The sequence below is a fragment of the Elgaria multicarinata genome, chromosome 8 (assembly GCF_023053635.1).
Source record: "Elgaria multicarinata webbii isolate HBS135686 ecotype San Diego chromosome 8, rElgMul1.1.pri, whole genome shotgun sequence".
NCBI lineage: Eukaryota > Metazoa > Chordata > Lepidosauria > Squamata > Anguidae > Elgaria > Elgaria multicarinata.
The window spans coordinates 47,435,719-47,451,514 of record NC_086178.1 but is presented as its reverse complement, the minus strand read 5'-3'; the positions used below and the strand labels follow the sequence as shown (position 1 = coordinate 47,451,514).

Genomic DNA, 15,796 nt, shown 5'->3' with positions numbered 1-15,796 from the left:
CAAGAGGCAGCTGGACAACCATCTGTCAGGGATGCTTTAGGGTGGATTCCTGCATTGAGCAGGGGGTTGGACTCGATGGCCTTGTAGGCCCCTTCCAACTCAGATTCTATGATTCTATGATTGGGAAAACATCAATGGTGGTGCAACTTGGAGGGAAGATGTGTGTAATAACTGTACTGCAGGTTGTGTACTAGTGGTGTGCTGTCATTATTGAAACATAATTGCCCATAGACAGCTTGAAAGTGAGGCTAATGTTCATTTGTTTATTATTCCATGAAGTGGACTAAGCTGGAATATTCAAGACGGTCCCAACACTGACACTTGCCTCATGCACCATCAGCCTTGGCTGTCCAGATAAAAGCACCCCACACTTGCCACATTGTCAAGATCACAATGTGAAGGACAGAAACCATTTATGTGGAAAGTTACATCAATAGCCTCATGGTAGCAATAGAGAAATGGAAAGAATTAATGTTTTTTATGGAGTCAGGTGATAATGTACACAGGATGGAACTCCACCCAAACAGTTTATGTTAGCCTAAGTAGTAGCACAGCCAAGCTCTTGCTAAGGGTAAGAGTTGGAATAAAAAATTGCTGGCAAAAGCCCTCCTGAAGAAAAGGAAGGTGTGATTCTTTTATTGGGGTGTCTCTAGCATGAATACAAACCCACCACCACCAAAGAGGCATACTTATCTATACCAGCCCAAAAGACAAATTCAATTTCAGAGGGGACCACATTCCAGAGGTGGGAGGGGCTTGATGCAAAGTAGGGGGAGGGGGCAGGGCCAAAACTACAAGCCTATTTTAGCTTAAAGGTATTACTGACAGTAACTAAGCCTTAAGATGGGCGTTTTCAATCTATCAGAATTGGTGTGGGGTACGCACAAAAGCCAGAAAATCACCAAATGACTGGCAGACAGGGAGAAAAGTGGGAACCACCTGATAATGTGGGGAAGGAGCCGTGGCTGTCTGGGGAACCCTGGAGGTCTAGAACAGGATCCCAGGCTGGCCAGATTTTGTCACTTCTTAGGTTTGCATCTTTTGTCACAATATCATGAATCTGAACATCCCCCTTTCCATGGGCTCGTCTACACGGACGCTTTGCGCCTGGATTGCTTTGGAGTGGTGGCAGGTGATCTACATGACGCAGCTGCCATTCCAATGCAATCCAGGGGCAAAGCCCCAAAGCTCCTCTCTAAAACAGTTGGGGACTTTCCCCCAACTTTTTTAGCTAAGAGCAAGCCTCTGCGGAGCCTTGTTAAGAAAAAAAAAGAGAAAAGAAATAAAAGGGGACATGGAAATCCCAGTAGGGAAGGAGCACCTTGTTCCTACCCCTTGTTCCCCCCTTAGCTGTAAATACGATTCTTTGCATTTACAGCAAGGAAAAAAGAAGAAGAAAGAAAACACAGAGTCCCACTTTTTAAAAGACAAATCTCTCCTTTGAAGAGGGGAAGCCGATGCTCCCAGGCGCCCCTGGACTGGCTACATTAGTGCTTGTGTGGTCAGGCGCAGCGGCGACGGCGGGAAAGCCCGTGACTGCGCTGCTTCCGATGTAGGTGGTTGGAAGGAGCGTCAATGGCGCTGCGCCCCGGCTCCCACCGCCGGGCACAGCGTTAGCAACATCGTGAAGATGAGGGCCATGTTAGCAGTTTTTCAAAGGACTTTTTGCCCACCAAACACTCCTGGGAATGCTTTGAATATTATCCTTTTTTGGAGGTGTCTATCTATTTTTTTTTTAAGTATACACCTAAAAAACATGAAGTGTGAATGAGAGAAACCCATCTGGAAACATGTACTGCACAGGTACGTTCATCATAGAGCAAGGATTGGTTGCAGTTGCCTACACTCCAAAACCTGGCTTTGCTGCCATATAATGTGTGAAACGGCCTCTATGTTCTCTTTGAATGTCTTCTCCTTCCACAGAGGGTGTTTGGGCCCACCTGCAGCTCTCTGTTCTTTTCCTGACAAATGTGCAAGTTGCGCTCCAGGGTGGCCACCTGTTCCGCAAAGGCCTGCCGCTCCCTCTCCGCTTTCCGAATGGCCTCCTCTTGCAGCATCAATGCTCCCTGTGCGCTGCTCAGACGCCCATCCGCTCCACGTTTGCCTGGAGGTGAAAAGGAAAGGGGGCTTTTTAAAGAAAATGATTGTTTGCAAAATGGGGCTGGGGTGGGGAGGAGGTTGTGTAGAAAAAGCATTTATCCAAAGAGCACTCTGGTTTAATTATTGCGATGCTCTGCCTGCTTGACCAACTTGAATTCATGCTCTGGGAATGACAGGGGAAACTTACAGACAATTACAGATGGCCATTCATCAGGAAGGAAAAAAACACTATCAAGTGCCCTTCCAAGAGGCTGTGTCAGACAGAACTCCTTAATGGGAAAGATAGCCAGGTGGCATCCTTCTTCTTGTCATTTCCCCAACCCCATTGATACCCACTTATATACTGGACATTAGGTTGGTGTTTTTTTACATGGCTAAAGCAGCAATCCTATGTGATGACAGTAAGCCTCCAAATTCGGAGGCTTACGGTCATCCAGTGCAGGGCAGGATGAGTAAGCGAGGCGAACGTCACCTCTGCTGATCCTTCAGCACTGCATTTCCACTAGATGGGCTTTTTGGTCCTTCTAGCTGTAGTGACTCAGAGGGGGAGCAAAGCAGCTAGAGAGGCCCCAGGACGGCTCGTGTCCTGGCCTCTCCAATCTCTTCTTCCCACCCACCGAAACACCCCCTTCCCTCGTCTTCCGAGATAGAGGCCATGTCTACACCAGCCCAATAGTCCGGATTGGTCATGGCTGAGTCCCTGTGCGTCTAAATGACACACAGGGACTTACGGGGGGAGGGGGGGACAGGCAAGGGTTTTCCCAGGGATAAAGAAACTCTGGGAAAACCTGATTCTTCCCATGGTCTCGGGATTGTAGCCGGAGTCAGCAGAGGGAAGGAGCTGGGCTGGGAGGAATACAGGGACATCGGGGGTGGGTTGGATGGGAGAGCGGGGTCGGGCCTTTTTTTAAAACTTAGTTTTTGCTGGAGCGCAAGTGTGCTCCAGCTCCTCTTCTTTCTTTCTTTAAAAAAATGGCGGCCTCAACGGGCGCGACGTCTGGGACGTCACGCAGCAGTTTGGATGCAGGGCGACAATCCTGGAAGCAGGTAAGTCCGGGATTGTCTCTCCTGCGTCCCTCTACACCTTTAGGTGTAGAAAGGGCCAGCGTTTCTGACCTTGGAAAGCAGCCAGTGCAGTTCTTTCCACACCAGCTGTGAGGGGGAGGGAGGTCAGAACTCCAATTCCCAGCTCAAAGTTCAGAGAGTTGTCTCCAACCTTGGAGCTGGGAATCCAAACTATCCTATGGCCCCTCACCTGCTGTCTAGGGGGCACAGGATCGTTCCTACTATGGTTAAGGTTTTGATCTCATGAGAATTTGATTGGGATTGGCTTAGGACCACCTGGCTGCTTAAGAGCAAAGACCCCACATGGGCTTTGATGTATTTTTTTAAAAAAGTTTCTAGAAACTCCACTTTATTATCATGAAAGCTGCACATGGTATGCAAATAATGTAATCATTTCCCTTTTTTTAAAAAAAAAAATGAAAAGCAGCTTCGGGAGGCTGCCATTTTGAGAGGGGAAGCAATAAGTGAGAGGCATGCTTCATTCTTTCCTCCTCCTGTTTTTCACCCTGCAAGATTCCAGATACATATGCATGAGTGCACACACACCTGGAACCTTAATAGTACAGAAAGCAGCTTGGGGAGGTTGTTTTTGATCAGAAAAATACCCAGGAGGAAAAGTTTGAGAACACCCACCCGCCCACCCACACTCCTCCAGCCTCTCAAAGCTACTTTTCATTTTTCAAAGATCAAGGCTTCACAATGTAGCTATAATCATTGTCCCAGCAAACAAGCAAAGAGCCATATCATGAGGAGCAAGGAAGGAAACCACAGATAGACACAGGAAATAATATGGAGGGAGGGATAAAGGAAGGGGGAAATGGAGAACAGGCCTTCCTCGCAGTCTGCTAAGAACTTCTGGAGTTGCAGGATACGACTCTTTGTCCGGTCACGATCAGATTCTATTTCATTCAGCTGGTGGCTCATATTCATTACCTGAATTCTTAGATCGTCCTGCAAACATGAAGTATGGACATGTTCTTGATATCCTTACCCTGTAACCAGGGAAGACTGCAAAAGATATCCAGGGGTAAGAAACTCTACGTAATTTTTTAAATTAGTTTTTAACATCTAACTTGGCTTCATAGAACCCTCAGGACAGCTTACAACATAAACCTAAAAACAACTATATAATCCATCATTATAAAACATTATAATACCTAAAAATCAACCATATAGCTAGATAAAAACAGCTTTAAAAACTGCATAGAAATCAACTACATTTTCTAAGTAGACAATTATAAAAAAAATCAGGCTATGATCCCAAACGTCTGCCACAATATCTAGAATTGTCCTGACAGTTTTCCCTAGGGAAGGAGCTCTACCCAGAGGGCCCCACTCTCATCCCAATCAATCAAGCTTAGGAAACAGAAGAGACTCTAAAAACTCCATCACACCGGGGTTAACACGCTCGCTACCTTCGCTTCTCCACCCGTGTTTTCGTTCCTCAGTTACTTCCTCTTTCAAAAGAGCAAGTACACAATTAGCATGAGGCCCCTTGAGTCCGCTGTCCTAATGGCGCTGCACACAGCAGAAGACAGGAGCAATTCCATGTTTAAAAATACATCGGACTTAACCAGGGTTTTTTTTTTATCGCGCAAGGAAGGCCAGAAGGGGCAGAAGGCACACGGGAGGCAGACGACGTCATGTGAGGGACCTGAGCAAACTCCGCGAGTGCCCAGTAACAAGTGTGCAATAAAACACTCGTCAGATGGAGCTTTAAGCAAGACTTCACTTGCTGATCTTAGTGCATGAGGAAGCCTCATATGCGTGTTATTATAAATGTAACCCAAAGAACGTCTTCATCTGACAAAACCCAATTCTCACTGGTTCACACCCATCACTGAAAACACAATACTGAATTGTTTGGTGTGAAAGAACTGGGTCTTACGTATTTCAAAAATATTAGTGTTTGATCAGCTCTCGAGAACAGAAATATACCACCTGCTATGTACATCAAGCTCTAATTCAGTGCAGACAGACACTATCCTTCAGCAAGTATGATCATGGACGTTCCCACCCCATGGACTGGACAGTCAATCACTAGCTTTTGTTAGTGCTGAGCTGTCCATTTTCACCACGCCATTCGCAGGTGGGGAAAATGGAGAGAACATTTCATCCATGTTCTCGGAGGCCCCATAAATTTCCCCCTAGGTTTTGGGCTTTTCCTTAAGTTTGGCAGTGGCAAAATCTCCTTCGTTTGAAAAAGAAAAAAGAAATTCTGCTGCTGCTGCTACCACCAAGGTAAGGAGGGTCCAATGCTCTAGGAGAATTTTTATCTCCCATTTCTTTTCTCACATTTCCCCTCTCCGCCTCTCCCAGCCAAAGGTTTATTTGAAAGAACTTTTGACTCAGTTCTACTTGGTACTTTATTTGTGCCAAGTCACAACATCAGAACACATTTTAAATTTCAGGTTTCACACCTGGGACATATGGGGGCTGTCTTCATGGCGCACGGTTGCTGCCGCCTCCCTCAACCCTGTGCTTTCCCTCTCTGGAGTGGCATCGGATAACACCTACACTGGGGAGGAAGTGCAGGGTTTCTGGGCAGCCATCCAGAAGCCTTCCCCGCTGTCTTCCTGGTGAAAGGTGACCAATTATTGGTTGCCTTCCACCAGGCTCTGCCCCCGGGTTGGCCCTAGATTAGCTGCAGAGCGACATTATATGGCAGAAACACCGGGTTGACGTCACTCCCTTAAAAATGTTGGGGTAAATCTCCGATTTTTTCAGAGCGCAATATTGCAGGGAAGCCCCACGTTGGCTGCGAACCTGCGCCTGCGTCGTCTAACCGAAGGGGCACACAGCTACTGTGAGCCTTTCCCCACTTGTAAACAGCCCTATGGTTTCAATACCATTGACCATGGTATCTTTCTGGACTGACTGAGATGGAGACTGGAGGCATTGTGTTTCAATGGTTCCGATTCTATCTGAATGGCCATTTCCAGAAGATGGTTTTGAGGGAAGGGATGCTATTGCTTTGCCAATGGCAGTTATATTGTGGTGTGCCACATGGCCCTATTTTACCTCTCACACATACACACTGTTTAACATTTACACAAAATCACTGAACGAGGTCTCCTGGGGATTTAAGGTGAGGTGACATCACTATGTTGATTACAACCATCTCTACTGCTCCTTTTCATCAAATTCAAGGGAAGCTGTGGAAGCCATTAACCAATGTGTGAAATCAGTAAAGGACTGGATGAAGGTCAATAAACTGAAGTTAAACATGATGCAAGCAGTGTTAGTGGGTGGTTCATTTGACGTAGGAGGGCATACTACTCAGCCTGTTATGGACAGGGCTGCACCGCCCCTAAACTGCCAGATGCTATTAGATCCAGCCATATCTTTGGAGCCTTGTCCTGCTCATTTATGACACCCTGACTATAGAATGCTCTTCCCAGGGAGGCTCACCTGGCACTGAGGTGGATGTCTTTTCAATGCTAAGTAAAGACTTAAAAAAATAACCCACAATTTAAAAAAAAAACCCTACCCAGGCCTTTTAAAGCTCCTGTTTCCAGATTGCACTTTAGTATGGCATGATGCTAGCATATTTCTTTTCCTTTGGTTGCTCTGTTTGTTTTTATTATGTCGCCTTTGTTGTTGTTCTATGGTATTTTATATTGTTCTTAGCCATTGGGAGAGCCTTTGGGCTGAAGAACAAGATAGGAAACGCTGCTTAATAAGTAAATATAAATCAACGTGAACTGCTAACAAAATACCTCTGAGCAGATTTTCCTCACCATTAAACAAACATTAAACAAATGGCCTGCCGGTGCATTTAACATCTTGGGCGGCAGGAGACGTCGCTTCTTGACAGATCTCAACCTGCACTTCTTGCATACGCTCCATCTCCCCCTCTTTACCAGCAACGCCCCCTCTTTGTTGGCAAATTCCTGACTCCATTTTGTTCCCATTTTTGCTTTCTGGGGATGCCTTGCTAAAATTCTGCGGCTGCCTTGCTAAAAAAGGGACGCCTGCCATTTCACACACTGCAGCTGCTGTGGTATGTTTTAACTGTTGTTTATCAGACAATTAGTTTTTTCTAGTATATCTTTAACTCCAAGAACAACCACACTCTTGCCGTTTAAATCAGTGGAGCATAGGCTCCTACCGAATAAATGAATATAGGATATAGAGTAGAGCCTCAAGCAACATGGAATGGGGGTGGGGGAGGCTGAGGAAGTAATCCTTGATAAGGGGACTGGGGTGTTTGGGGCCAGCTCCATTTTGTGTGTGTGGAAACAAGGTATTTGTGTGGCCCCTTTGCCTCTCCTCTGTGACTCTACCCCTTCTTCAATCCACAGCCCTTAATACTTTGGCTCTTTAGGAAGAGCAAAAAATGCTACTTACATCCAACTGTGTAGCTGATGCTTGCTCTTGGCGGGTGCTGGCTGAAAAACATTTGGCTCCCTGTGCACAGGGACAGCCTTGAGCTGTGCTGCACTCAGCAGTGAGCCTACTCTTAAGCTTTCACTTCTGGCACAGCCAGAGCCCAGAAAGGACCTGAGACAAATGACGGTCTATGTGTAGATGAGCAGGGCTGGTGATGGAATCGCAGTGGGCCGTTCTGAGCCCCAGGGCTGTCGGCAGGTTCCACACCATGCTGACCACTGACCTCAACCCTGGCGGTGCTACATGCACGCCTCAGTTTTCGTCTACGAAATGTTAGAAGGCACGCTCTTATTTTATCAGTTAAGCACTGCACTGAATCTCCTTCCTTGAGGGTAGGGCCTAAGGCAGTAATAATTTGAAAATAACGGGCATTGAAGTATTTTCAATGCATCCTAACTTTTCCCCTCAAAGGATGCAATGGAACTGAATTTAGGCCTTAGCTAGACCTAAGGATTATCCCAGGCAAATGGAGGGGTCATCCCTGCCTGCTCCCGGGATCCCCTGTGTGTCATTTGGATGCACAGGGATGATCCTGGGACAATCCCGGGATATAGGCCTGGTCTAGCCATGGCCTAAGAGTAAATCTAAAGAGGCTAGAGCTGGAAAAGTGTTAACTGAAAAGATGTTGCTATTGACGGCAGATAGTCTTTTCGGTTACTCCAAGCTAACAGTAGATTCCAGGACTTTCGTGGGACAAGCCAACAAAGCAAGGAATGCCTTAAGATTTTTATGCAGTCCAGAAAGAACTAACTGATTTCTTCGTTTGTCAGGAAGGCCGTTGGATGATCTGATGCTATGATTATTGTGACAGCCCATGTTTTTTTAATTATTCTGGTACAGTATAAATATTTATGCATTTTTACAAGAGGCATGCTTTTGAGCAATAAATAGCACATGACAGAGAAAGGGCTGAACTGCCCTTGAATGTTGCTAAACATATGGCTTGGAAGTCAACTCCGGGTCAAGCTGAGCTAGGTTGGCTCATATGATCCTGCAAAACAGAGTTGGGATGGCGTGCTGGTTTTCAGTGCTGGGCAAACGAACTGGGTCCTGGGCAAAGCCAACACCTTCTGGGGGTCCTGGCCCTGGCCCTGGCCCCATTTGGGATAGAGTCTGCAGCACCCTTCCCTGGCCTGACTTCAGAGAAGTACAGATGCATTCTCCGAGGAACAACACGCCTTCATGACGTCTCTGCTCAACAAAAAATCTGAGCTAACAATAATTAACTTCTATAACAGTAATAAATCACATATCTTCGCACATATTTACTTAATTTGCATTCTTTTGCTAGCTACAAAAACCTTTTGCAGAAATTTGGAATATTTTTATGCTAGTTTTTTTAAAAAAATAATAATAATCATAGGCGTCCAGATGGGGCCTAAGGAAGAAAGGGCGAGCCCTTTCCAGTAAAATATCTGAGGTAGGAGGGAAAGGGGAAATAGATCTTTAAGGGCAGAGACTGGAGTCATAAGGAGGGACTTGGAACAGTTTACAAATGTTAGATCTCACATTTACCACCCTAATTATAGTACCAATAATGCCTGTTCTATGTTTTACAAAGCAAAATGGCTTTACAATATCTACATTGGTCTTCTGTACCCATTTTACACTTGAAGAACTGAGGCCAGTGGTGCAGCTAAGGCTGCACCTCAGGGTCAAGGTCTGGGGCCTCCGGCCCAGCGTCCCCCCCCAAATGACCACTCAGAGCATGACAGATGATGCAGCAAATAACCCGGCATCAGCACCTATGCAGGCATGAGCATGCCTGGACTCACTAAGGCTGATTTGCTGCAGTATCCTCTTTCTTATTTGTTAAAGCAATTTATAGTAAGGGGTTGGGGCCTGGGCATGTACATGGTTAGATGCTCACTTTATTATTTTTTACTTTAAAATATGAAAGTAAATGTGTTTAGCATCAAGGCAGCAGCAGAAACCTATTTATCCCTGTAGCAATGATGGTGTTATGATCTCTGTTTAAAAAGTGAAACTGCACATGCTCTGAATGTGGGGGTTGCTTGAACATATTAGGAATATCAGAACAACTGTAAAGCAAGGAAAGAAGGTGGGGAAGAAGAAGAAAATTACTTGTGTAGATACGGCCAGCTAATGGGTGCGTGCGTGTGTGTCACAAGACCATTAAGTCCAGTATCTAAAATTACCGAGCTGCACCACTGACTGAGGCCGAGATAGTACTTTGCCTAAACTCATGTAGTGAGTCCATGATTGAGGTGGGACTTGAACACAGGCCTTTCTGGCTCAAATGTAACATTTTGTATGTAACTACACTCATCCTTTGTTGTTTTTAGGTCCAAATATCTTTCAAAAGCCTATGTTCATCCTTCCCCAACCTGGTGCTCTCCAGAGGTTAAAGGGTGTCATTAGATGAGCATTTTATTGCACGCTTGTTACTGGGCACTCACGGATTTTCACGGGTCCCTCTCATGACGTCGTCTGCCACCCCTGCACCTCCTACCCCTTCTATCCAAATACATATCCAGAAACTCTGATAATAATTTCTGGTAACACCCTTAAAGCTAATATGACATTGAAAAACAGCATGACATGTTATCTTAAATGAGGTGCCTGGAAACACATGCTTGAGATGTGCAATTGTACATGTGCTGGGAAGCAAAAAGTAGACTTTGGTGCGTTCAATTAATTTCTGGAGCTATTTCACATCCTATTAAAATCAATGGGTCTTAAGTACCCATTCAAATGTTTAAATGCTATGGATTTCACTGAGACAATCCTTTGCCTTTTTTCTAAGAAGTAAGACTTTGTTCAATGGGGCTTACTTCCAAGTCCATGTACAAAGGATTTCAGGCATAGGAACATCCAACTTCCTCTGGACTGCACTCACTTTTGGAAGAACTGAGCCAGGATTCCAAAGGGTGGGTGCATTCTTATGGAAATCAAATTGTGACAGAAGAGGAGTGAATATATATATTTTAAATAACCACCTCAAAATGCAGATAGATTAAAAAATCACCCTTCTACAGATGTGAGAATGAAACTTTCTTTGTTTCCTGTGAGACATTTCCCCTTTTCCCCACAACCCTTCAGTGCTCATCAAAAGGAAGCCGGACAGATCTATGCCTAAATCGTGGTAAACACTGATATTCAACGCAGCTACAAGGAGGAGCTTCCCAAAGACCAAAACTCCACACTGTTTAAACCTCAGTATCTTGGCATCATGCTTTCCGTAGCATCAAGGAAGCAGAACTTTAAAAAATAAAACAAAATAAAACTGCACAAGGGGGAAAAAACCAGTGACAGAGATGCCCTTACTTACCCTCTCCCTTTGAGTGTCCCGCAACTCCTGAAGGAAGCCTCGCAAAGCATCTCGAACGACTTCCGGGTCAATTTCACTTGTGGTTTGCTCACCTCTGAGAGGAGAAGGTGGATGAAATGGAGAACGTGAGCGGCTTCTCTCAGGGGACTCAGTACAGGAGGCAGGTGTTTGCCGGCCACTGGCTCCTGTGGAAATTTATTTATTTATTTATTAAAAATATTTATATCCCACCCTACATCACTAAGATCTCAGGGCGGAATACAGCATTCCACATTTAAGGTGAAAATGTACCCCTGGTCATGCCTATTCAGGAGTAAGAACATAGAGTTAAATGGGAAACGGCGTTCATATTCTTAAAGACTCAGAAGCCAAAGAGGGAACCTGAACAGGATTGCTGGAGGTCAGAGGGAAGGGCTTCAGTGCATTGTGCTTCAGTGCATTGTATAACTCAGTAAAATGTTGTTTTAAAAGACTGAATATAGGGAATTGCCTTATCCCAGCTTAGTTTATTTGTCCACCCAGCCCAACATTGTCTACTCCAGCCTTCCACAACCTGGTGCCCTCCAGACGTTTTGGCCTAAAGTTCCCAGAATTCCATTGGCCATGCGTGCTGGGACTGATGGGAATTGAAGATTCCCATCAGTTCCCATTGATTGTGACCAATTTCTCAGCCAATTCCCAGAACTCAGACAGAGTTCTTTACCATCACTTGCTACCTGAACCTTTTCAACAGGGGGTTGTCTATATGGCGCCGCATTGGAAGTTGATTAGCACAAAAGCCCGCAGCATCTCTACTGCAAGGCAAAATCGAGAAAGAGCTCCATCACTCCAGCGACTGATCGCACATTTGCCATGCCTGGTATGCGGTTTTGCAGCCCGGTACTCACATGACGTCGTTTACGTCATGCACTCATTTCGCCTCTTTCCCTTCATGTTTTATTTCTTTTTGGAGCAGGAAAAATCTGGATTATTTTCCCTCCATGCAAAATAAATGCGCTCCTCCCTCCTGTGTATTGCTGTCATTGCGTTCTATCCGACCATCCTGTTCTTTGTTGGGGGCGTGTGTGTCTAAGGGTGGTCTTGCTAACAAAAGAGGACAGCAGTGCGGTTCTCCACTCAGCCATGAAGGGGGAGGGAGAGAGGTCCCATTTAACTCTATGTTCTTACTCCTGAGTAGGCATGACCAGGGGTACATTTTCACCTTAAATGTGGAAAATGCACCCTCCTTGACTGCAGCTCCCTCATTTTTAAAGATAGAGATCAAAATTGCCACAGTGATAGTTCTTAAGTAGAGCTTTCAACATACCAAGTTTGAAACAGATTGGTTCAACCCTTGATTTTTAAGGAATGTTTTAATTTCCCACCTCTTAAACCCTTTTTCGGATAGTCCACCAGTGCGAAGATTGATTTTCCTTTCCTTTGATCATATGAAGTTGTGCATCTTCAAGTTCATAAAATATAGATCTGCTGGTTCCCTTACCCAAGAGTAAATCCCATTGATTTCAACAGCATTTACATCCAAGTCATACTAAAATCAGTTGCATGCTTACCTTTGAATAAACCCCATTGAACAGAGAGAGTCTTACTTCTGAGTAAACATGTACACAACTGACTTTTAATAGTGTGGTCACTCAGAAGCTTTTTTTAAAAAAGTCTAAACAGCAAACTGGAAAGAAGTGCTCTGCAACCCCATGCTCAGAAGCAAGTCTCTTTCTGTTCAATGGGGTTTACGCAAAGGTAAGCATGCATAGGATTTTAGTATGACTTGGATGTAAATGCAGTTGAAATCAATGGGATTCACTCTTGAGTAAGGGCAGGAGGGAGTGTGGCATCAAACAGCTGCAAAGGGCTTCATGCAGAATGAAGAGCACAGACTGGGATCCTGGGGGGAGGAGGAGAGATGTGATTCAGGAAGAGACTGAGGAAGGGAAGGTACTGCTTGCAAAGAGAGTTTCTATGTAGCTGCACCCAGGCACCCAGGCAGGGTGTTGCAGGAAAACCTCCATGCCTCCTTCATGCAGGGAGAGGTGAAAGCAGCAGAAACGACTGCAACATGGAAATGTAATGGGCGTTCCATAGTAACCTATCCAGCCAGGAAAAACCACAGCGCCGGTGGCCATTCCTTCAAGACCGTCCCTTGGCCTGTATTCCTGTGCTTACGCCCACAAGCATGCAGCAGCTAGCAGGAGTTCCAAAGCAATCTTAGCATCCAGATAACCCAAATCAAAGCTCTCTCTCTGTGTGTGTGTGTGTGTGTGTGTGTATGTACTCTGAAAAATGTGGCGACCTCAGAGCACATGTAAAAGTTGTGGTAAATCGACACTTTGAAAATGTGCAGTTTTGAGGGGGGGGGGAAACCAATGTGGCTGCATCATATAAACAATGCAGCACCATTGTGCAGCCACTACGGGGTTAAAAGAGCATATAGACAACCCCTCCCCCGGCAATGCCAGGGATCAACCCTGGGGCTGTGTGGAGCATGTAGACTATGGTTCCATTCTTTGACTGAGGGCCTATTAGATAAGATATGCAATCATCAGGTGCATGGTGAATGCAGGAAATGTGCTCAGTGATGTAGAAAAAAACCCCAGCAGCTGGTGAGCTCTGAGTCTGCAGTAATCTCTTCACGAGCAATCACTGCCACAGGTGGGATTCAGTTTTCAACATAATGAAATTGGTATCCTGAGCACACTGGTGGGCACAGGCAGCTGCCATGTACAGAGTCAGACCAATGGTCCCCCTGGTCCAGCATTATCTATGCTAACCAGCAGTCACTCTTCAAAGCCTCTGTCAGAGATCTTCTTCAGCCCTGTTGCTCAGGATCCTTTTAAGTGGAGAAGCCAGGGAGGGGCTGAACCTGCAACCTTGGCCCTATTCCATAACTGCTCACTAAGGTCACTGCTTATAGGGCAGCAAATGACTTTAACTTCTGAAAGCAAGCACACCTCACGCCTCCTTTGCGACGCTCCTCATCCCTGGCCTTCGGAGTGTTTCCCATCACCGCTGTGAAAGGGGTAGCTAACATCTTCACGATGAGCATGTACCATTTACAGGATCAGAGGATGGCGACTATGCCCCAGTTACTGCCTCAGCTGAAACTCAGCCCACAATAGTAGCCTTCTGACCTTTGACTGGAGAGCAGGGTCTTTGTGGTGAAGGACTCCGGCTGCCAAGCCCCAGGGTGCGGCGTAGAGCGGAGTGCAGTGCCACCAGCTTCAGCTCAACCTCCCTCTTGGCGGCCTCAGCTTTGGCTAGTTCTATTTCTAAGCCATGACTGCGTCCCTCACAGGTGCTGAGGCGCAACTGGAGGCTCTCACTTGTCCTGCTGGCTTCTTGCAGCTTTATCTCCAGGCTATGGAGGTTATCCTTCAGCTTCTTCTCTTTGCCATTGCTCTCGGCAAGGCTCTGTGTCAAATCCTGCTCATGAAGCCGAGCCTCTGCCTCTGTGGCAGCCAGCTTCTTCTGCAAGCTGAGGATCTGGAATGGAACAAGGTCAGCAGGCTAAATGGCAGTGTACGTGTGCTGCTCCCTATCACCTCCCCAGGGGCATGGAATCCAGTGTGTGTGTGTGTGTGTGTGAGAGAGAGAGAGAGAGAGGCTGATCAAGATTGTGGAAATGGGGAAGGGGGAGTTAATCCTGGTCCCTACTGAAACTGGGTCCCCTTTCACCTCATTTGTCATTTTAACCTCCTCCCTGCCAGAAGATCCAATTATGGATCTCCCACCATCTTGGCTAGTTGAACCCAAAGCTAGACATCTGCGAGCACATGCCTAGAGATGTGAAGGCCCGGAAAAAAACTGAAAAAATTTAAGAACACACACGTCGTCGTCCCCGCCCCCGTTTTTTTCCAAAGCCTTTTTTGTCCCCCCCACAAAAAAAAACTGCAAAAAATGAAGAAAAAATTGATTATGGAATGTTTTATTTTAGCATGATGAATAAAATGTTTAAGACAAGGTGATCAGATATTTACTTCTCCAAATGATTTCTAAAAACTATGTATTTTATCAGATTATTACAATTTCTGTGCACCGCCGCACCAAGGACAAACAAGTCCTAGGTTGCAGACTGAGACTAAAACTCTCAAATGCAAGAGCAAGTTGCATTTCTGCCTCTAGGGGGCACTGCCATTGAAGCAGAGACTGAAACGGATGATAGCTATAGCTCAGAAAATGAGTCTGATTAAATTCCTTGCATATTCATTGAATCGTGGTCCCTGCCTTTTTTCTCTTTTCTTTTTATGGGAATGTGTGCTTTATGTTTACTTGACACTGTGGAGGACTAGCAGAGACATAAATCATTTTCTTTGTTACTAATGTTGAAGGTTTCTTCTGGGTTTTTTTAATTGTTTTTTTGCCTGCTTCTCATAAACTGGCAAAACCAAAGAGGTTCCTTACAGTTCAGGTGTTCCTTACAGTTCAGGAGCTTGTAGCTCCATTTGTTACCCAAAAAAGTAAAAATTTAAAAAAGTAAATTCAATTTGTGATAATTGTTTGAATACACTGTACTTTTCATTTACCAAATGTAATAACTTTATGTCAACCCAACTTGTACATAATTACATTTTATGTTCCTAAAGTAACAAAGTGACTTTCAATCTGTAAAAGGTGCTGATATTGTGTGTCCCCCCACCCCAATTTCCCCCAAAATGTCAGTTTCCCCCCGAACCCCCTCCCCGTCCAGAAAAAAACCCAGTTTTTTTCCCATGGCTTCAAAATTTCCAGAAATTTTGCATCTCTACACATGCCTAGAGTGCAGCACGTAACGCAGTGAATGGTTTCTTCAAAACCCACGCAAATTTTCTTTGATTGATATAGAGCAGTGGTTCCCAAAGTGGGCAGTACTGCCCCCTTGGGGGCGGTGGGATTGCATAGGTGGGGCATTAAGAGGCAAGGGGGTGGCATGGGGGCGCTAAGAGGCAAAAGGGCGGCAGAGGGGCGCTCGAGGTG

General features: G+C 45.5%; 1 protein-coding gene across 1 annotated transcript in view; it reads right to left on the bottom strand.

Annotated features, from left to right (window-relative positions):
- The window catches only part of CROCC2 (ciliary rootlet coiled-coil, rootletin family member 2), a 120,530-nt gene that overhangs the window by 20,595 nt on the left and 84,139 nt on the right, over positions 1-15,796 (bottom strand). Inside the window, exons 27-30 of the mRNA XM_063132255.1 lie at positions 13,975-14,326; positions 10,850-11,034; positions 3,996-4,116; positions 1,941-2,104 (exon numbers count right to left, since the gene is read on the bottom strand). Coding sequence (XP_062988325.1) covers positions 1,941-2,104; positions 3,996-4,116; positions 10,850-11,034; positions 13,975-14,326 — 822 coding nt within the window. The remainder of the gene's footprint in view (positions 1-1,940; positions 2,105-3,995; positions 4,117-10,849; positions 11,035-13,974; positions 14,327-15,796) is intronic.